The 24,171-nt window shown below is 35.6% G+C and overlaps 1 protein-coding gene across 6 annotated transcripts in view; it reads right to left on the reverse strand.

Moving 5' to 3' along the window:
* CTNNA3 (catenin alpha 3) overlaps positions 1-24,171 on the reverse strand; it is a 1,776,580-nt gene that overhangs the window by 1,306,450 nt on the left and 445,959 nt on the right. For all 6 annotated transcript variants that reach the window (XM_047701796.1, XM_047701794.1, XM_047701795.1 and 3 more), the window contains exon 6: positions 11,639-11,902. In XM_047701796.1, coding sequence (XP_047557752.1) covers positions 11,639-11,902 — 264 coding nt within the window. The remainder of the gene's footprint in view (positions 1-11,638; positions 11,903-24,171) is intronic.

The raw sequence follows: 24,171 nt of genomic DNA on the forward strand, positions 1-24,171 counted from the left end.
ACTTTTTCCAGAACAGATCACATTTTAGGCCATAAAACAAGTCTCAATAAATTTAACAAGATTTAAAATGTATCTAGCATCTTTTCGGACCACAGTGGTATGAAACTAGAAATTAATTGTATTAAAAGTGTAGTATAGACATTTTAATATTTGTTCCTCCAATCCATGAGCATGGACTGTTTTTCCACTTTTTTGTGTCATCTTCAATTCCTTTCATAAATGTTTTATAGCTTTCAGAGCACAAGTCTTTAACCTCTTTGGTTGGGATTATTCCTAGGTATCTTACTGGTTTTGGCACAAAGCAATCTACACATTTAATGCAATCCCTATCAAAATACTACCAGCATTTTTCACAGAGCTAGAAAAAAAAAATCCTAAAATTTGCATGGAACCACAAAACACACTGAACAGCCAAGGCAACCTTAAAAAGGAAAAGTAAAGTTGGAGCCATCACAATTCTGGACTTGAAGTTATATTACAAAACTATAGTGGTCAAAACAGTATGGACCAGGTACAAAAATAGACATATAGAGCAATAAAACAGAATACAAAACCCAGAAATGACCCCACAAATATATGGTCAATTAATCTTTGACAAAGCAGGAAGGAATATCCAATGGGAAAAAGTCTCTTCAACAAATGGTGCTGGGAAAACTGGATAGCAACATGGAAAAGAATGAAACTGGACCACTTTCTTACACCAAACACAAAAATAAATTCAAAATGGATGAAAGACCTAAATGTGAGACCTGCAACCACAAAATCCTAGAAGAGAGTACAAGCTGTGACCTCTTTGACATCGGCTGCAGCAATTTTCTTCTAGCTATGTCTCTTGAGGCAAGTGAAACAAAAGCAAAAAGACCTATTGGTATTTCATCAAAATAAAAAGCTACTGGACAGTGAAGGAAACAATCAACAAAACTAAAAGGCAACCTACAAAATGGGAGAAGATATTTGGAAATGACATATCTGATAAAGGACTGGTATTGAAAACTTATAAAGAACTATCAAAACCCAACACCCCAAAAGTGAATAATCCAATTTAAAAATGGACAGAAGAGTGAACATTTTACCAAAGAAGATATACAGGTGGCCAACAGATAAAAAGATGCTCAACATCACTCATCATTAGGGAAATACAAATCAAAACTACAATGAGGTAACACCTCACACCTGTCACAATGGCTAAAGTCAACAAGAAACAGTAGGTGCTAGCAAGGATGTAGAGAAAGGGGAACCCTCTTGCATTGCTGGTGGGAATGCAAACTGGTGCCACCACTTTGGAAAACAGTATGAAGATTCCTCAAAAAGTTAAAACTAGAACTACCCATCAATCTAACAATTGTACCACCAGATATTTATCAAAAAAATACAAAAATTTTACTTCAAAGGAATATATGCACCCTGATTTTTGTAGAAGCATTGTCTACAATAAACAAATCATGGCAGCAGTCCAAGTGTCCATTAACTGATGAATAGATAAAGAAGAGGTATATATACAATGGAATATTACTCCATCATAAAAAAGTAGAATAAAATCTTGGCATTTGCAAAGACATGGATGGAGCTAAAGTATTATGCTAAGTGAAATAAGTCAGCCAAAAAGACAACTTCCATATGATTTCATTCATAGTGAGAACTTAAGAAATAAAACAAACAAGGGAAAAAAAGAGAGAGAGAGAGAGGCAAACCAAGAAACAGACTCTTGACTACTGTTAAGAGTAGTTTGGTAACAAACTGATGGTTACCAAAGGGGAGGTGAATGGGGAGATGGGTTAAGTAGGTCATAAGGACGAAAAAGTTCACTTGCAATGATGAGCACCAGGTATTGTATGGAAGTGCTGAATATATTGTACACCTGAAACTAATATACTATATGTTAACTAACTGGAACTTAAATAAAACCTTTTAAAAATTTTAGAAAATTAAAATCAATTGCAAGGAAAAAAACGGAAAAAAAAAACTACAAACCTGTGGAGGCTAAACAACAATGGTAGCTACTATACAACTTAGGCATCAATGAAAAAATAAAAAAGGAAGTAAAAAATACATGGAGACAAATGAAAATTAGAACAAAATGACCCAAAATCTTTGAGACACAACAAAAGGAGTTCTAAGAGGGAATTTTAGTGATACAGGCTTACCTCAAGAAACAAGAAAAATGTCAAGTAAACACCCTAGCCTTGTATCTATAGTAACTAAAAATAAATAAAAATAAAAATAAGAACAAAGCCCAAAAATAGCAGATGAAACCAGGAAAAAATAAAGATTAGAATGGAAATAAGGGAACTACAAACTACAAAAACAATAGAAAGGATTAATTAAACCAAGAGCTGTGTCTTTGAAAAATGAATAAACCTTTAGTTGAACTCAACAAGAAGAGGCAGGAATCAAATAAAATCAGAAGCAAAGGAGGAGAAATAACAAATGCCATTACAGAACTACAAAGAACTTTAAGAGAATATTATGCAAAATTATATGCCAACATATTGGATGACCTGGAACAAATGAGTAAATTCTTAGAAATATAATCTTCTAAAACAAAATCAAGAAAATAGAAAACTTGAACAGACCAATTAATAGTAATGAAATTGAATCAGTAGTCAAAAGACTCTCAACAAACAAAAGTCTAGGACTAGATGGCTTCACAAGTAAACTTCCTCAAACATTTAAAGAAGAATTAATACTATTCTACTCAAGCTATACCAAAAAATAGGAGAGGAAGAAAAAGTTCCAGAATTATTCTATGAGGCCAGTACTACTGTGGCACCAAAACCAAACAAAGATACTACAAAAAAACAAAAGACACTACTAAAAAGTCTCTGATAAACATAGGTGAAAAATCCTCAACAAAATATTAATAAATGGAATTCAACAGCACATTAAAATGATCATTTACCAGGACCACAGGAGTTTGATTCCAGGGATGGAAGAGTGGGTCAATATTCATAAATCAATCAGTGTGATACTTCATATTAACTAGAAGAAGGATAAAAACCATGAGATCATTTCAATAGATACAAAAAAAAAGCATTCAGCAAAGTACAACATCCATTCATGATTAAAACTCAATAAACTGGACTCAAAGGAAACGTACCTCAACATAATAAAGATCATAAATGGAAAGCCTAAAGATAATACCACACTCAATGGGAAAAAAACTGAAAACTTCCTCTAAAATCAGGAACAAGACAAGAATGCCCAATCTAACCACTTGTATTCAATACAAAACTGGAAGTCCGAGCCATAGTAATCAGATAAGAAAAAGTAATAATAAAAGACATCCAAATTGATAAAGAAGAAGCAAAACTGTCACTATTTCAGATAACGTGATACCCTGTATAGAAAACTCTAAAGACTCCACCAAAAAAAACTATTAGAACTAATAAATGAATTCAGTAAAGTTGCAGGATACAAAATGAATATATAGAAATGCATTGCATTTCTATACACTAACAACAAAGTAGCAGAAACATAATTTTTTTTAAAATCCCATATAGAAATACACCAAAAAGAATAAAATACCTAAGACTAAACTTAACAAAGGAGGTGAAAAACCTATACTCTGGGAGACTACTGGGTGGCTCAGTGGGTTAAAGCCTCTGCCTTTGGCTCAGGTCATGATCCCAGGGTCCTGGGATCGAGCTCCGCATTGGGCTCTCTGCCCAGCAGGGAGCCTGCTTCCTCCTCTCTCTCTACTTGTTTCTCTGCCTACTTGTGATCTCTCTCAAATAAATAAATAAAATCTTTAGAAAAAAAAACAAAAGCTATACTCTGAAAACTATACAGCATTAATGAAAGAAAGTGAAGATGATACAAACAAATGAGAAGATATTCCATGTTCATGGATTGGAAGAATTAATATTGTTAAAACGTCCATATTACCCAAAGCAATCTACAGATTCAATGCAATCCCTATCAAAATACTAATAGTATCTTTCACAGAACTAGAACAAATATTACTAAAATTTGTAGGGAACCACAAGGGGCCTCAAATAACCAAAGCAATCTTGAGAAAGAACAAAGCTGGAGGTACCACTATCCCAGATTTCAAAATATACTACAAAGCTACACTAATCAAACAGTGGTACTGGCAAAAAATAGACACACAGATCAATAGAATGATATAAATAGCCTAGAAATAAATCCACACCTATATGGTCACTTAACCTGTGACAAAGGAGGCAAGAATATAATATAGGGAAAAGATCATCTCTTCAATAAATGGTGATGGGAAAACTGGACAGCTAAATGCAAAAGAGTGACACTGGACCACTTTCTTACACCATACACAAACTCAAAATGGATTGAAGACTTAAATGGGAGATGTAAAACCATAAAATTCCTAAAAGAAAATATAAGCAGTAGTTGGCATTGGCTTTAACAACATATTTATGGATATCTCTTCTCAGGCAAGGAAACAAAAGCAAAAATCAACTCTTGGGACTACACCTAAATAAAATGCTTTTCCACCAGGAAAATGCAAATCAAAACCACTATGAGGTATCACCGCACACCAGTCACAATGGCTAGCATCACAAAGACAAGAAATAAGTGTTGTCAAGAATATGAAGAAAAAGGACCCCTCCATGCAACGTTGGTAGAAAAATAATTTGGTGCAATCATTGTGATAAACAGTATGGAGTTTCCTCAAAAATTAAAAGTAGAAATACCATGCAGTCCATTAATTTCCCTACTAGTTATTTTCTCCAAAAAAACACAAAAATACTAATTCAAAAAGAAATATGCATTCCCATTTTTATCGCAGCATTATTTACAATAGTTAAACTATGGGGTGACCCAAAGGTCCATCAATAAATGAATGGGTAAAGAAGAAATGTTATTTATAGACAATGAAATATTATACAGACATAGAAAAGGATGAAATATTGTCATTTACAACAACATGTATGGACTTAGAGGGTATTATGCTAAGTGAAATAAGTTGAACAGGAAAGACAAATACCACATGATTTCACATAAATGTGGAATCTATAAAACAAAACAAATAAGCAAAAAAAAAACCATTTTTAATATAAGAACAAACTGTTTGTTGCTAGATGTGAGATGGGTGAGGGGATGAGCAAAATAGATGAAGGGCATGAAGGAATAGAAGCAAACTTCTATTTATAAAAAAATAAGTCATAGAGATAAAAAGTACAGCCTAGGGAATATAGTCAATAACACTGCACTAAATTGTTTGCCGACAGATGGTGACTATATTTATCACAGGGAGCACTGATATATACACCATATACCTGAAACTAATAATATATCGTATGTCAATCATACTTCAACAATTAAAACAAAAACAAAAACTTTGCTCCTCAAGGAGAAGCTGGGAAATTGGGGTTCCATCTCATTTATATGGTGCTCTGTGTTAGAGGTAGAGTTTATAGTGAAAGTGTACTCAGAATTTCCTACCTATTTTGATGTGGGCATTTTCTCAGTTGCTCAATGTACAGGAGTCTCTCAAATAATCTCTGGATTTTTCTCAGAAGTAACTGATCTGTGTATAGTTGTTTATTCACTGTGTTCGTGGGCAGAGGCACAAACTTCTTTTAAAACTACTCTTTTGGGGGCACGCCTGGGTGGCTCAGAGTGTTAAGGCTTTGCCTTCGGCTCAGGTCATGATCTCAGGGTCCTGGAATCGAGTCCCGCATCGGGCTCTATGCTCGGCAGGGAACCTGCTTCCACCTCTCTCTTTCCGCCTGCCTCTCTGCCTACTTGTGATCCCTGTCTGTGAAATAAATGAATAAAATCTTTTAAAAAAATACTCTTTTGGTATCTTCTATCAATCCTAGGAAATTCTTAGTATCTTTTTTATACTTTTCTCTCTTCTGGATCTTATATTAGAATATTTTAAAACTTGTCACACATCTTCCATGTATCTTAACTGCCTTAAAAAATATTTTTATTTTTGTGTTTCTGTGGTGCATTATAAAGAACTTCTTAAACTCTCAGATCATTAATTCTCTATCTAATCTCCTGTCTTGCCTAACCATTGAATTTTTCACGATTATATTTTTCATTTTAGATAGCTCTTCCTGGTCAATTTTGACAGCCTTTTGTTCCTTCACCATACTTGTCACACTTTAATAAATAAGTAAGTGAATAATATATATTAAGCATATTTATATTCACTATCATAATTTCAATATCTGCAGTGTTTTAAGTTCTGATACTGCCGTTTGTTTTCTGCAAAGTCTCATTCATGTATCTTGCGTATTTGTGTGAGTTGTGACAATTTATTTTCCTAGGACCTGTATGAGAATTTTTTGTGGACTAGGTAAGAAGTGCACAGAGAACCTGAGTTTACTTCTGGCATGTACTTGGAGGTACTGCTAAGACAGAACCACCTTATATTTTCAGCTTGGGTTTTAGAAGCTATTCAGATAATATGAATTCTGACCCAAAGTCCAGATAAGGATAAAGTTATGGGTAAAAGATCTCTAAGACAGTCGTGCCTGGATGGCCCAGTCAGTTAAGCCTCTAACTCTTCATTTCAGCTCAGGTCATGATCTCATCACAGTTGGAAATTGAGCCCCCCTTCAGGCTCCACACTTGGCAGGAAGTCTGCTACACTCCCTCTCCCTCTCCTCCCTCTGCCTTTCCCCTCACTCCACTCTTGGTGTGAGCACACTCTAAAGTAAATAAATAAATCTTAAAAAAAAAAATCTCCAAGGTATTTTGTACTCTTTTTTCTGAGCTGCCCAGAGCCAAAGTTAAGCCAGCCAAGTTTTCCTATCTCCTGCTATAAGAAAGTGTTTTTCTTGTTTATTCAATAAGATGGTGAAATTAAAGGATCCTCAGCTTCATGCAAAGGCTCTCATGTGACTTTCCAGGTGCCAGAATATAAGCTTTGCTTTTTGTCCTCAGTTCCTGGTCTTTCAAAATTCAAGCTACAGGCCATAATGGAAAAGAAATTCTCACATCTGCCAGCACAGTGCTGTTGCTGGCTTGCTGGTCTGGATGTTGGCTCTTTGTATCTGGCTGACCTCAACTGAATTTCCCTAATTTACCTATCATATTACCCATGTATTTAAAAATACTTTATGTATCACTTTTAGTTCTTCTGGTTCACTATATTTCTAGAAATCAAGACTTTTTAAAAAGAAATCATATTACAGTGCTTTTAGACATCAGTGATGCCTATTTTTTCTTTAGCTACGAAATGCTACTCTGAGGATCATCCTGTTTTCTCCTTCAGGTAAAAACATTCCTCAAAATTATTACTCTTAGTAAAGACAGCAGATCTTGGCAGTTGCAGGGAATCTAAACTAAGGATAGAAATTAGGCTAAATAACTACTAAGAATAAAAAATTTTTCTCTTATCACAGAAAAAAATCTAAGCAGCCTATCACTTAGATATGTTTCTAGTAGTTACCTCACTAAATTCATGTCCCAGTTAAAAGTTAAGTAGAGCAATATACCCCAAGTACATGCACTACCAACTGGAGAAAGGAAAGGGGAAAAAAGGAGTAAAGGGAAAATGCTCTTCAATCCAAATCACAAAATGACATACAGCATTGCTACCTGCATGCTTTCCTTTCTTCCCTCCTTCTTGCTTCCTTCTTTCAATTCAATGATAATCACCTTGCACTTACTATGTATAGAGCATCATTCTAGGTGTTGGAAATACAACAAAAAATAGGGAATAAAGAAATATGTGAATGATGATACAGAAATGAATACCTAAAAATAAGAAAATAAATATGATAGTTCTTTGAAAATGAAAAAATACTAAAAAAAAAAAAAAACTTTGTTATTATCATCTTTATCACATGAGGATCTGGATAATTCTTACAGACCATGATTATAAAAGCTACTTTATCCTACTGCACAAGAGAAAATATGTCTTAATGGACTTGGAGTTTCAAAGCAATTTTCACTGGCAAAGTTTCTTGCTTAAAAGTATTTTCAAAATTCTGTTAATCTATAATTTGACTCTTCGCAACTCTCATTCAGTCACAAATGCAAAAGAATGCCCTATAATTCACATAGGCTCTCCAATGAATCAACCCCTTTAGCTTGCATAGTGTTCTAATTCAAGTTCTATTTTCTCCTTTACCAATAAATCTCGGATTCCATACCCACAACCAGCCATGAGCCAGAATGAAAGATTTAACAAAGCTTCAGCAGGGTAGTTGTTGAATAAGCACTCTGATACATTTCCACACTATAAACATTTAATGAGACTTACTCCCAACAGAGTATTTACTACATCAGTTTATTTCATAGTATTATATTTGCAGAAGCAAGACAGAGCAAAGGTTATTTTGGATCTTTTACCAACACAGCTTCCTGTAAATAAAGAAAAATGCAACCATTTAATTTACAAAACCATTTTAAAAAGCTAAATGCTCAATAAATTCTGCTTTATCTAGTTCAGACAGCCTCAGCACCTATTTGTAACTCAGATATTTTATATATATTTTGTACTGGTTTGAGCAGCCTTAGCTTTAACTGAGAACTGATTTCAAAGGTTGTTAAGACAGCATTAAGGTTTTTAGGAAATATCTTTGGGACTCCCTCTTGCCTTGTTCAGAAGTGAGTCAGCCACTTATCTTGAAAAAGGGAAGGCACCATCATTATACCTATTCCCACTCCTGTCAGTGCCACACACACACACACACACACACACACACACACACACACATTTTCTCCTTCTCTCTAAACACTGCCTTATCTTGCCTGTAGCAGCCACTTTCAATTAAAGACAGAAGTCCCAAAAAAGGGAAGAATTTGGAAATGGTCTGTTTTCTTCTATAATTCCAAGAATATAGAGTGAGTGTCTGGGATAAACTGGACATCTTACTCCTGACATAATTCTGTTTAGTACTATGAAAAATGTTATATACAATTCTATCCATCCATTTTAACAAATTTTACCTCACCATGTTAGCTACTCTCCAAATACAGACCAGTTCTATTTAAATGACCCAGGTGCTTGGTTACATTTATAATTTCTCTGATGGTTCACACACACTAAGAATCTTAGCATAAAAAAGCACATTAAGTAGTATCTGCGAGAATTCAATATAGCACAGAACTTAGAAATACTTTCTGGAATCAGACTAGATCACTTCCTGGATACTACCACTCACTAGGCTTCTGATTTGAGCAAGTTATATAACTTATCTAAGTCTCAGTTTTATTTTGTTTTATTCTGTAAAACAAAAGTATTTATCTTATAAGGATGCTGTAATAATTAAGTCATACATTTATGTTAACTGTTTAGCTATCAAGAAATGTTACATACTAACATATGGGGGACCTAACTTCTGCTAGTATCACTGGTAGAAAATTACTAAGAAACACAATCTTGCCTACAAAGAGTTTTCAGTCTTATTATGGGTACCATTCAAGAGTCACCACTAATCATCTACCTTATTTAGTTTCTAGAGTTTTCACATAGGTGCTAATAATTAGGAACTTAACAAATTTTTGCACAGGTACTGATAATAAGGAATTTAATAATGTTAGATTAGAAATAAAGGCATCTGTTTAAAGACACGTAACTAAAAGAAAAACATAAAGGTTATAAATTTAAATGAATTAGATTTTTCATGCTAAGTTTATCATGAAAGTAAAATAATGTTATGAACAATATTGGAATTATATGTGCTTAGTTTACTTTTTACATTACCAGGAAAACTTCAGTAATTTAATTGCATTGATTTCATTAGAGAAGAATTTGCCTCCAAATAGTCATCTCCACTCATGATAAGGAGAGCTAAAATTTATCGAGCACTTATTATGTGCCAGTCACTTTTCTAAGCATTTTACCTGTACTATTAATTTACTGATTCTGACAACACATAGTAGGCCCTATTATTATTCCCATTTTAGTGGTAAGAAAACTGAGAATTAAATAACTTTCCTAACAAGTGCCACAGCTGAGATAGGAACCCCAACATAAAGAGATCTAAAACCCTTATCTTTAAGTATTACTCTACCTTGCTTCCCATTAAACTGCATGTCTGACTTGTATAGCTAATTATCTTTGACATCAAACTTGAATGTCTGATAAATACCTCAAACTCAACATGTTGAAAATTGAGTTTCTGATCTCCCTCTCAAAACTGGCTTCACCCACAGTGTTCCCTATTATGGTTGATGAAAACTATCCATGCAGTTGCTAAAGAAAAAACAAAAAAACAAAAACAAAAAACCTTGTCATTATCTCTAGTAGACACAGAGGTGTACTGTCCATATCTCCCTTCCAAGTAGGACTTACTGCTCAGCTGTGGGGACCGAGGCCAGCAGATGGCCCCCAGTGGTCAGTTCCTCAGTTGCAAGGGGCTGTTCCTTCTTCCCTATCCCTGGACATCATATAGCCTTCCCACAGCAGGATGACCTGCGCCCAGTGACTGACAGAGGCAAAGGGAAAAAAAAGAGGAAAGAAAAAAAAAGAGGAAAGAAAAAAAAAGAAAAAAAGCCTGGCTATTTCTGCTTGACAAGGTACACTAGAGGAGACTCCTCCTTTTAGAGCTCTCTGCTGACTGATCTAGGCTTTGTGGATCTGGCTTACAGGTAGACTTCTTTGGCTCAATCCTGCTCCCTTCCTCTTCCCTTCTCACATACTAATACGTAGCAACACTCTGTATCCCAAACTCTGTTCAGTGTGTGTTTTGGATGACCCAGCCTGCAAGGTCAGCCATGACTCCTTTCTCTCACATCTGACATCTGTTCTGTCAAATCCAGTTGGTTTCACTTACAAAATTTAGCCTTAATATTCAGTGATGCCACCCTGGTCCAAACTAAACTGTGAGGTGGAATGAGGTGATGAACATAAAATATAAGAATGGAACATATATTACCATAATAGCTTTCTGCCTGGTTTTTCAGCTTCTCTCTTTGTTCCCCTTCAGTCTATATTCTACAGGCAGCTGATACAGTCCTTTTAAGACTCAAGTGTCATACCTCTGCTTAGTAACTTACAATAAATCCCATTTAACTTGAAGTAAAAGCCAGAGCCCCTAAAAGCCCACAGAGTCCTCCATAACCTGTCCCTATTGGGTCTCCTCAGTTCAGCTCTGACCTATCCCCTTACTTTCCCCACTCAGGCACCCTGGTTTCTGTGCTGTCCCTTAAACAGTGGGACATGATTTCAAACCTTCATCCTAGATCCCCATCTGCCCAATTATCTAATCTCTTTCAAGCCTCCAAGTCATCTTGCCTTCTCAATGTAACATTCTGTACAATTTACTTATCTATGATGTCCATTGCTTTTGTTTTTTTGCCTCTATTCTTCTGTGAGAACATAAGCTTCATGGGAGCATTACTCAATTTGATCCCAAGCATAAAGAACATAGCCAATGATAAGTATTTGTGGAATGGATAAATCCTATATTTCATAAATTGATTGATGTAAACTAAAATCATCATTTCAGTGTAATCAACAATCCCACTTTAAATTCATTGACTTCCTTGGGAGAAGTGTAAAGGAATCAAGTCTACTGATAGAATATTTTCCTGCTAATCATTTTATTGGAAGACACAAGGCAATGATGGAGACTGATAAAGTAATTGGATTTTTATTTACTTACAGTCTGCACTCCAATCTGAAAACCCATATCTGTTTATTTTCATATTGAGACACAGCAAATCACATTTTATCTTTCTCTCCACTTACCTCAAGCTCATCAAGGGCACTTCCTAGTGTTGCTGCCTTAGGTTCTGGTGGAGCAAGCATATTCTGGATGCCTTGTGAAGCATTTGAAATTACATTGAGGGCATTGTGAATTTCTTCACACACTGTGTCCTTGCTGGCTTGGAGGGAAGCAACATCAGAATGTTCCAAACAAGCTGAGCAAATTGAATGCAAGAGCGGGGACTTCTCCTTCAGTGAGGCCCGGGCCCCTGCAATTTCATCCCTCTGATTTGGAGATTTTAAGTCCTAAGGAAACACATAAAAAGAGAACTTCCTTACCATGGGTTATAAAAGGAAGATTTATACAAAAAAGCTCCATTTTTCTGTCAATATAAATGAAAAGATAATAGACACTAAGAAGTCAGGTATAAGTTAAAATCAAGGGCATCAATTATTTCTACACTCCTTCAGATTCTGTTAAAAAGTTCTACAATAGGAAAGCTGAGCCAATTAGCAAATAAAGGTCACAATGGCGCAGATGTATAATAACTAAGTAGATCTTATATTTGTCAGTCATATCTTGCTTATAAGTCAGAAAAATACTCTGACATTCACATTATTAAGTGCATTATAAGAGAGCCTGAATTACAAGGATGTTGATTACTTATTTCCATAGATGTTTATGACTGCATTTAACCTTTTCATTAAAACTAAACTGATTCAGTTAAGAATATTAAATTGAACCTCCTACCATTCAGCTATTTTCCACTTTTTTTCAGAAATACTTACTAATTTAATCCTGGGTCTTTCTTTCTTTGACATTTATTCAAAAAATAGTTATTGAGCATTTAGTATATGCTAGCCCTGTGCTAGACGCCAAGTGTACAGATGTGAATCCTACAAGGATCCTGTTCTCCTGAAGCTTATGTTCTTGTTTGAGGGGGTGGGGGACTATCAACAAAGAACAAACTAGGTAAACAAATACACAAGACAATTTCAGGCAATGATAAATGCTGTGAAGAAAACATAAAAGTGAAATGTCATAGAGACTGCTTTAGCTTGGGTGGTCAGAAAAGATATTTCTGAATATGACATTTGCAGTAAATATAAATGAAAAGCATTCCAAACAGTGGGAAGACAGGGAAGAGAAAATCTGATATAAGTGATAGCTGATCAAAATTAGCTCAAAATGCCATGGAAAAACCTGGTAAACACTACACTAGCCAAGTGATAAAGGTCAACATCATCAGTGATGTCATGTGGGTATCAGGCAGCCCTGACACGCTGTGACAAGAGCAGCACTTCACCTCTCTGCTCTTCTCTCCAAAAGTCCACAACCCCAATCTAATCATGGGAAAAACGACAAGCAAAACCAGACTGGGGAACATCCTGCATGATACATGGACAATATTCCTCAAGAATGATAAGGTCATGAAAAAGAAGGAGATTGATAAACTGCACAAACCAAAGGAGATAGGGGAGACATGACAACTAAAGGCAATGTGGTATCCTGGACTGGCTCCTGGAACAGAAAGAAGGCATTCATAAAAAATTGGTGAAATCTAAATAAAACCTGTAGTTGAGTTAATAGTAATACATCAGTGTTTGTTCAGAAGTAGCAAATGTAAGATATTAACAACAGAGGAAACCAGAAGAAAGGTAGATGAGTATTCTCCATACTATCTTTACAACATTTCTGGAAATCTAAAATTATTAATATAAAGTTAAAGTTCATCTTAAAGAAAACTAATTCAAGAGAGCTTAACAATAGCTTATGTATTCCACATACCCTATCTTATATAATCTTTATAAAACTTATGAAAAGATATTATTTCCCCCACTTTAAAGGGAAGAAAAATGAAGTTTAGAAAGACTAAGTTCCTGAGCCAAGTTACAGAACAAGAAAATGGCATTTCTTGTACCGTAACCCAAGTCAGTATGACTGCTAAGCCATGATGTTAACAACTATGTTACAGTCTTTCCTACACAGGAAGGATTTGCTTTATTTACTACTATACAGGGACGAGTAATGACATAATTTATAAAGTGCTTCTAGATAGTATCTTATTGATCATCACAACACCCTTTGAGGCAGTAAGGCTGGTGTTATTAGCCCCATTTTAACTAAATAGGTATTTAGTGTAAGGAGATTAAGAAACTGGCAAAATAACTGAGATCTAAACCTAAGTCTTCTAATGGCAAATCCCATGCATTTTTCAAAACACTCTGCTACCTCGGGATAATGTTGCCTGAGGTTAATAAATGGCTGTGCTACTGTATTTTTAGTTCCTTCCTTTCTGAAAATAAAGGCTGTCTGTGACTTCACGCAGGCTCTAGGGGAGATTAGCTTCTTTACAAGATGTAGGGAGGACAGTTAGAAGTAGCTGTCAACTCACTGTTTGTACTCACTAATTACCCTAAACAAGACACTCTGTAGTTTTCTTGGCTTGCTATGATTTCCCCCTTATACTTCTGGTCTAGGTTCTAGTTCCAGCTCTGTCATTAGCACTGTGCTCAGGGTAAGTCTTCTACTCGTTCAGTGAATGTTTTTCCATCTCTAAATGTGGGGTAATGATACTTTTACCAATGTTCTCATGAGATTGAGTAAGTAGCACATCAGAAATGGAATGTACTTAAAAAATAGTAGAGAATTATGGAAAGAGGACAAAATTATTCTTCCTAAAATATTCCTAAAATAGTCTTCCTAAAATTTATCAAACGTGGTGTACTGTTTTTGTCCTGTGATGCTCTTAGTGATTTTCAAACTTCCCACAATTTTATAGCACTACCTACATTTATCTTAGTGTGATTTGGAGGAAAAATAATTGAATGTTTAGATAGGATGCACACTTCTCAGAGGTATAATGATAAAAAGTATGAATATTCAGAAGGAACTGAAGAAAATTCTCTGCATAATAGAGCAATAATCAAACCTAATTACATAATACCCTCCGAAGTGACCTATGCATTACACTGCTCTATGTAGAATGGCAAGGTCAATGTTTAGGTAGTTTCCGAAAGGTGAAAGTTTGTCAACATATATCACTACAAAGAAAGATAAGGTTTAAAGTATTAGTTCTTTTACTCTGATGATGGCTATATATATATCTCAGTATTAACTGTGGTAACTTTAATGTTGTAGGAACTTTGGAATTAAAAAAAAAAAATTCTAGGGATGCCTGGGTGACTCAATCAATTAAGCGTCTGCTTTCAGCTCAGGTCATGATCCCAGAGTTCTGGGATCGAGTCCTGCACTGGGCTCCCTGATCAGCAAGGAGTCTGCTTCTCTCTTTCCCTTTGCCTGCCTCTGTACCTTTGCTCTTGTGCTCTCTCTCTTGCTCACTCACTCCTTCTGTCTCAAATAAATAAATACTTTTCTTAAAAAAATTCTAAAACATTTTGGAATTTTGAGCCTATGCTTTGTTATCCCCACCCAAGGCAACTACCAAATCCTGAATAGCAAGCTGATAAATCTGTGAGAAAGGATAGATTCAGTGAACATATAAAAAAAAAATAACATATACGGCAGCAGGTGGGGGGGAAAGAAAGGCATTTACAGAGTTTATGTAAAGGAAATTGAGAAGGCAAGATCATTTCTCCTGAAGGGCACCTCAAAGGATAAATTTAATGTAGGAAATAGGTACACAGATAAAAGGGGAACAAATGGGGCACCTAGTGACTCAGCTGTTAAGCGTCTGCCTTCAACTCAGGTCATGGTCCCCGGGTCCTGGGATCGAACCCTACAACAGGATCTCTTCTCAGCGGGAAGCCTGCTTTCCTTTTCCCACTCTCCCTGCTTGTGTTCCTATTCTCACTGTCTCTCTCTCTGTCAAATAAATAAATAAAACCCTTAAAAGAGGGGGAGGATTAATGCCGTCCTTCTAAACAAAAGGTTGGGGTGGTGACTGTGGTTATTTTATTTTGACTGATGGTATCATGGGTTCAAAGGTTCCTAGGCTGTTGATTTATCCTAAAATTTTAAATCAGGTCAAAAATAGGAATTAAATGATAGGGTCAGGGCCCCTGGGTGTCTCAGTCAGTTAAGCATCTGCCTTCAGCTAGGGTCATGATCCCAGGGTCCTGGGACTGAGTCCCGCATCAGGCTCCCTGCTGAGCAGGGAGTCTGCTTCTCCTTCTCTCTCTGTTGCTTCTCTCTCCGTCAAATAAATACATAAAAAAAAAAAAAAAAAGATAGGGTCAATTAGGGATTTCTCTGGACAGAGAAGTCTAAAGAATTCAGCTCCTTGGGAATTGATACTTTTTTAATATCTTTTTTTAAATTGCTCCAGAAGAAAAAGCTCACATAAGATATCCAAGTTTAGGAGACATTAAATGCTTCCAGCTGATGCAGAAACACACAGATGGGATTAAAAAAGACCTTACAAGTCTGTGCAAGTGGGTAGAGAAGCAACATATGAGTTTTAACCCTGGCAAGAGAACAAAATATATTTAGGAATTTTAAAGATCACAAAGTATAAAAATGGAGGGCTCTAAGATATCAGTTAATTAATTCAATCATTCACTCAATAAATATTGTTGAGTACTTCTATAGATCAGGGGGTCCACTAATGTTAAGAAGGCAAAGATAAAAAGGGCACATGGGTGGCTCCGTCGGTTAAGCGTCTAACTCAGTTTCGGCCTGGGTCATAACCTCAGGGTGGTGAGATGGAGCCCCATTGTCAGCTCTACCCTTAGCCAGAAGCCTGCATTAGATTCTCTCTCTGTTCCTCCCCCTGTCCATGCATGCTCTCACTCACTCTCTCTCTCTAAAATAAATCAATCTTTAAAAAAAAAAGAATGCAAAGATAAAGAATGTATAGATCAGAAGGGGAGACAAATTTATATGGGAGCTAAAATAGAGTTATTCATAGCATAAAGGAAAGTCCCTTGGCTTGAGGGGATTGAAGAAAATTTATCGGAGATAACTTTTAAACAGTGAGTAGAAGTTGTCAATGTGTAGAACAGAACAACAAGTAAAGAAAACAGCATGTGCAAAGGCCTGAGGCATGAGCACGCAGGCCACTGTAGGTGGCATGACAAGTACAGGAAACTTGAGCAAGAATGATGATGAATCCAGCTAGAAAGGTAAGCGGGAGATTCCTCACAAGGCACGCTAAAGAACTGCAAGAGCAGCACGCTCAGGGGTGTATTTTCAATAGCAGTGAACTTTTAGTTGATTGGAGAGAATGGAAGTGCGGTCAGGAGACTAGGCAATAACCCAGGCAAGAGATAATGATCGCCTAAACATTGAACACTATTGTTAGGTAGTAGTAGAATGGATCTAAGAAAATTCAGAAGGTAAAAATGGTAAGACTTTGTAATATTTAGATAAAGGAGGGGAGAGGAGGTATTTAGATGTGTCTAGAAAACTTTTCCAACACTATGTGTACACAGTTGATGCATTCACCAAGATGGGGAATACAGAATGAATAATATGTTTGGAAAATAAAGGTGAAATACATTGTGTCATCTGTTAAATGTGAGATTCCAGCAAAATACGCAAGTGAAAATATAGTATATATGAACCTAGAATTCAGAGTCTAGGTAGAAATAGAGATCTATGAATCACCAGCTCATAATTGGGAGGTGAAGCCATGGATGTGAAGGTTACGGGGTCTTCACCCAGGATGAATGTTTTAGTAGAGAGAACCTGGGAAAAATCATAAATTGTTTCTTGAGGAAGTAAACCTGATAATTGTATGTGTTAGTTCAAAAGGCCATATATATATTGTAAATCACCAAAAAAGATATTAGAAAATACTGAACTTGAAACAAAGAAAGAGAAAAACAAGCAAAAAAACATATATACACCATGAAGCTTAAAACCTGAATTACTATAAGTACAGTCATCATACTTGAAGAAAAAAAGAGAGTAGTTTTTTTAAATCAATTTGAAAAGGCAGGATGACTTCAGTATCAAGGTGTTAAAAATATGGGATTTGTTCACCTTGCAAAAAGAAAATTTATACTGGAGGACACATGACTAAAAAAAATCCAGAAATCATGAATGAATGTGATAAGTTATTAATGGATTTCTTTACTAAATCTAGAAACAATAGATGGAGGAAGTAGCTTTTTAAATTTGAGTGAAATAAATTAAAAATATATCTACTTATTATGCTGTTTCCCTCACTTCATTATAATTCCCTTGAATGAAAGCATCACAGCTTAATTATTTTGTATCTCATTTTCTATTAGTATGTGGCACATATTATGAGCATAACACATTTTTTAAAGAAACAAATGGACAAATGAATAAGAATTAATTAATAGGATAAGGAATAAGTAATAGGAAGTTAAATTCAGAAGGGGTAAGAAACTATATCATTACTCCAAGAAATAAATTTTGTGGAAAATATACATAATCCAGAGAGTTTAAACAAGTTTATGCATCACAATGTCACAGGAAGCTAAAGAGCAAAATTAAACTATACTTAACATTTAATTTTAGTGAAGCCATTGGTACAACTACTTTGGAAAATTGTACCTACTAAAGCTGAACATATATATACCTCATGACCCAGCTATTCTACTCTTAGGATATACACATACAGAAATATGTTCGTATGTTCTTTAAAAAACATACGCAAAAGCATTCCTAGAAGCATTTTTCATAATAGCCCCAGCTGGAAACAACCCAAAGTAATGAGAATGAACAAAATATAGCTACATGCCACAATATGAAATATGGAATAAAAGAGATGCAACAAAAGAGTACACAATGTTTGATTTTATTTATTTATTTATTTGACATAGAGAGAGAGCGTGTGCATAGAGGGAGACTGAAAGGGAGAAGCAGATTCCCCTCTAAGCAGGAGCCCGATGCAGGGCTCGATGCAGGGCTCCATCCCAGGACTCCTGACCTGAGCTAAAGCAGACACTTAACTGACTGAGGCACCCAGGCACACCTCTTCTTGCTCTGAGTGCTGTTTATATGGGTGTGTTTAGCTTGGAAAAATTCACTGCACTGTTTGCTCACAATGTATGCATATTTCTGAATGTACCTTATACTTCAGTCAAAACATTTATATAAAATCAAGGAAAACAAAAATATTAGTAAAGCCAGGCAAACATTCAGTTTGTGACTTCTCCTGGCAAAGGACATTAATATAAATAAGCTATGGGCTTGCCCTGGTATAGCATTTCCCATGATATTAAGGGAAGGATCAGCAAACTGGATATGCAGTCCATTTGCTAACATCTTCTACCCACTTTGAGGTCTTTTATTAAAAAAGAAAAAGAAAAAAATCTAAATGTTTGAAAAACAAAAATAAGAAAAGAAAGGTCCCAGAGCCTGACCATTGGAAAGGCAAAGCTAAATGATTTTCATAGCAATTAATTCCATGCACCCTTGAACCCTCATTTCAGAGGATCAGAGAAAACTTCCTTACTATGCTACATCCCTGCCCAAGTGGAAGAGCTCAGCAGGTACTCTGCTCAACAAAGCAGAACTACATGCAAATTATTGAGTTTCTCTTCCAGATGTTTAAATGAAGTTTCTGGAACTGACAAAACCACTCTGATAGGGGAGGGAAAGCTTATGAAGAACATTTTTGTTTTCTTAAGACTAAGAAGATGTGCAGCAGAAAAGCCCATGGATACTTTGCTATTTGGATTTCATTCTTAGTTGGCTTCTATCCCTGGACTTCCCTCTGCCAAGATGCTCCCTGCTAAATGCTTCACTGGTCACTAGGCAGCTTCATGTTCTCTCAGAAAACAAAATAGTGCAAACACCTGCTAATTTAAATGTTTTTCCCCAACATAGATTAGGAAGTGGAATACTTAGCCTTAACTGAAATGAGGACAGAAGATGGTAAAATAAGAGTAGAATACAGAGATAACTAAAAAGTGTTGAGAAAAAAATAAAGATTGAAAAAATGCAATATTTTACAATCAAAACATGATTAAGCAACAGACAGAGGACTTTACTGCTTTTCTCTTATTTCTTTTTCCATTTTATATTAATAGGACAACTACAATAAAGGGGGAAATAAAAGAATTCTTCAAATACAAATAGAAAACTGAGAAACCATATAATAATAGCATTAAGATATCCCCCAAGGTATGTAATTCTGGGCCATTGTTGCATACCTTGGGGAGAATGAAATACACAAAAGTGAATACTAATAACTCCAAGATACCTCCTAGGAAAACATTATTACTTAATTCTAATGCAGGCCCCCATATCATTCAAGAAAATGTATATATAAAGTTAAGAAAGGTACTATGTTAATCTTCTACCTACCTGAAACAAACACACTATATATTATATCTATTATTCGCCTCAAGGTTATATCTAAAAAATAAGTTGTATCTAAAGTCATCTACCATACAATTAAAGTAAAAGAGGTAAATAGGAAAGCAGATAAATAATGTGCTAAACAAAATCCAGTGGTACTTCCCATTTCCCTTCCATTTGTGTGTATATTTCATTGCTTAATCTAACAAGATTCAAATATCCATGTCAGAAAACTTTTCCTCTACAGTACAGATTTACTAAAATCTATGAGAGTGAAGTTGGATTTTAACACCTAGCCAAAGATCAAAAACATCATTTACCTTACAATTTCTTCCTATTTAAGTTTCTGTGACTCACTTGTGAGAAATAGACCACCATTTTCCAAACATAGCATAACTTAGTACAAATGGAATTCAAGCCCAGGAATGATGATCCAAATACTAATTAATAATGCTTACATTCACGTAGTAGTTTATCTCATTTAATAAGTTTCTAGTCATCTCATAAAGAATCCCATGAGGAAAAAAGTGTTATTACCCCTAAATGTTAAAAAAAGGAAAAGGACAGTTGTCCAAAGGCACACAAGATTAATAAAAAGTGGTGGTGATGATTGTTTTTAAGAAAGCCAGCATTTACTAAACAGCTATAATGCTTCCTACAGGCAAACATGCTCTAGTCATTTTTTCATTTAATGGCCCAGCTATGAATAGGATACAGGACTGGCTTCTGTCTTAACACTCATTTTTTTAATTATTTAAATTCAATTTAGTTAACATATACTGTACTATTAGTTTCAGGGGTAGAATTTGTGATTCATTGATTGCATATAACACACAAGTACCCTCCTTAAGGTCCATCACCCAGTTATCCCATCCCCCACCCACCTCCAGCAATCCTGTTTGTTTCCTCAAGTTAGGTGTCTCTTTTGGTTTGCCTCCCTCTCTGTTTTCATTTTATTTTTCCTTCTACCCACAACTATTTTTATTTGCTGTCAGTAATTCATCATCTGCCTCCAATGTCTATCAAAGGACTTCCCTACAGCCCTATAGCTCTGTAGTGGCACAACAGAGAATACATATTTCAGGGATATCTTCCTGATGAATAATTATCATATGTAATACAACTCAGATTAGAAACACATTCTTTAATTCCGTTTCACTACAAGACTGATTTAAAAAAAAAAAACCCTCAGGCCAAAACTATAAAAATAGAAATCAAAGTGTGATCCATAAAGTCATTTAGACTGCTCAAAAATATAAGTCAGACATAATGAAGAAAAAGCGAAACTATCATCTTAAGCATTTCAATCTACCTTTGATAAATGAAACATTCTAAATATAGCATCTTAGTAATGATAGTTTAATGGTTGCTTTTCTCAGAGTTGGGGGGGAAACTATTTGGCTTAATTCAACCAGCTTGAAAACACCTGCTTTAAGATGTGACTTTAGAGCTAAGACTAAAGATAAGGCTATATAACAGATGTTTATTCTAAGCAGGAAGCATGAATAGGCCAAATGTTAATCCACAGGGAGTGGTGAGGCACTCACACACCATACAATACTTGCCCCACTTAAAAACATTCAAATCCAAAATGGCCAAAAAGAAGTCCGGACCTCTGTTCTAAAGTTCCAGCACAGATGTTTGTGTCAGCCTATGAGTGCACTCTCCATGTTTTCTATTCATAACATATGTGTAACTGACCTTAGAAAGGACTGGAAAGAGATAACCGATGTCCTTGGGCCTGAGGAGCCTACAATAAATGAATGGGAGTGAGGCAGATGCCACTCCAGGGCAGGAAGTCTGTCTCATTATAATACAAATAGCATGAGCTTTGGGGTTAGGATCCCAACTCAAAACACTCCAATAGCAGATTTTGAGTAGAAAAATTAACCTTACTTCAGCTACAAAATGGGAATAATAATTCCTACCCTAGAGGGTAAAATGAGGTTAAATTATTTAATGTCAAATATTTTCCAGAATGTTATTAGTGATCTCTCTCTATACAGCAAATTATTATCTAATCCCGTCCTTAAAATGCTTCTCCCTTATCTACTTAGATGACAGTGAATACTAAATTTAAGTTGACATTCTTTGATAGTATTAACCTCTCTTCTGCACTCCAGATACATAACTCAGGTTGAGTCTCAAAATAAACATATGGGAAATTGAGCCTACTGCCTTTCTTATTCTTCCCCCAACTCATGTTTCTCCTCCAACATTCTCAGACTCACCAGCCTCAATATACAGCTAATGAGAAATCTGAAGAATATCCTTGACACTTCCATTCCTTTATCCCTATCATTAGATAAAGTCTACTATTCTATTCATTAAATATTTCTCTAGTATGTACCCTTGTTCTTGTCCTTACTACTAGGATTAATATAGAGGAGAAATGATTAGGGATAACTAATGAAGTGTTGTAAGTACAAAGAAGAGATCAAAGACAAAACTTTTTGACTAATACAATCTTTTCTCTAGTATCATCAGAGGAATCCCTCCAAAATTCAAAAATGATCATCAATCCCCAATTTAAAATTTTCTCTTTTTTTTCCCAATTTAAAATTTTCAAGTGAATATTAAACCACACAAAATAAAACTCATTTTTTTTTATTATAGACAAGGATAATCTGACTTCAGCTTCTCTCTCTAGCCTCATTTCCTATCACTTATCTCACAGGCACCCTTTTCTCTAGCCACGGAGACTCACATAAGGTTCTATAAATGCCTTGAGCTATGTTCTAGTCTCCCCTTACATCTCTTGGGAAATGTCTACTCATCCCTCAAGCTATCTTGGAGTCTCATGTTCAGTTACCCACAGGTGTACTCATGTGCTCCAATAGTGCTTACATGGCACTAATCCAGCATATATTAAACAATTACCATTTGCTATAGTTATTCATCAAAATATCTGTGTTTCTTACCAAATTATGAGCTCCTATTAGGGTCATAACTATGCCTTACTTCTTTCATTCCCCTAGGCCTCATATGGGAACTGGCACAGAGTGACCAATGAATCAAGGATTCCTCTCACCACTTTTTTTAAGACTTATTTATTTAAGAGAGAGGGGTAGAGGGACAGGGAAAGAGAGAATCCTTAAGCAGACTCTCCACTGAATGCAAAGCCCAACGCAGAGATCTACTCCAGGACCCTGAGATCACACCCTGAGCTGAAATCAACAGTTTGCCAGTTAACCAACGAGACACCCAGGTGCCCCTATCTCTTACCTCTGTAAAGACCCCAGAAAACACTGAGGGTTACTGCCATAAGATAATTTACTTTTCCATGAGAAAAATATTCTAATTTTGGAAAAGTAAATCATAACTACAAGAAGCTAAGATATATTCATCCTAGAATGAAAATATTCTTCTTTAATTGTGTTCCCAATTAGGCTAACTAGATCTTCCCATGAACTATTCTTCAGTATTCTAGCCTAGCCCTCATTTAAAAAGCCGATGATACCAGTTACCACTTATATGTAAGTGTGTTGTTCAGTGCTAATTCCTATATATCTCAGGATGTTTTGGAAAATATCTGATTTCTAACTATATTCCCTGGCAGGAAACAAAACTTTAAGCAGAATGAAGGTAAAGATGTCCTGTATTTGACATGTTTTTCAGAAAGTTAAATTAATGTTCCTACATTAACCAATAATCAGATCTATCTGACTGAGGAAAGAGAAATAACTTGGGTTAATGATCTTATTAAGTTTTGAGCACTCTGATATAATCAAGTATTTATACAGTGGGATTCAACTAAGAGCTACAAGAAAATACAAATACAAAGTAAAAATAAGTACCCACTCAAGTCCTCTGCTCTCTGGAAACTGTTAAATAATAATGTGTTGAATAAAATGGGCTAAAACTGGCAGAATACATTGGATCACTATAGGAATTGTAAAGAAAAGCATGGGTGGTAGGTTAAGAAAAGTTTCACAGGCAGAGGAGCATCTTGAAAATGCACCATGGTGGGGTGCCTGGGTGGCTCAGTCAGTTAAGCATCTGCCTTGGTCTTAGGTCATGATCCAAGGGTCTTGGGATCAAACCCCACATTGGGCTTTCTGCTCAGCAGGGAGCCTGCTGCTTCCTCTGCTTGTGTTCATTTCCTCTGTCAAATAAACAAATAAAATATATTTTTTAAGATTTTATTGTTTTATTTGAGAGAGAGAGAGAAAAAGCACAAGAAGGGGGAGAGTCAGAAGGAGAAGTTGAATCCCCGCTGAGCAGGGAGTCTGATGTGGAACTCAATCCCAGGACTCCAGGATTATGACCTAGGCTGAAGACACTCACTTAACCAACTGAGCCACCCAGGCACCCATAAATAAAATATTTTAAAAAG

This window comes from Lutra lutra, chromosome 14 (genome assembly GCF_902655055.1).
Source record: "Lutra lutra chromosome 14, mLutLut1.2, whole genome shotgun sequence".
Taxonomy (NCBI): domain Eukaryota; kingdom Metazoa; phylum Chordata; class Mammalia; order Carnivora; family Mustelidae; genus Lutra; species Lutra lutra.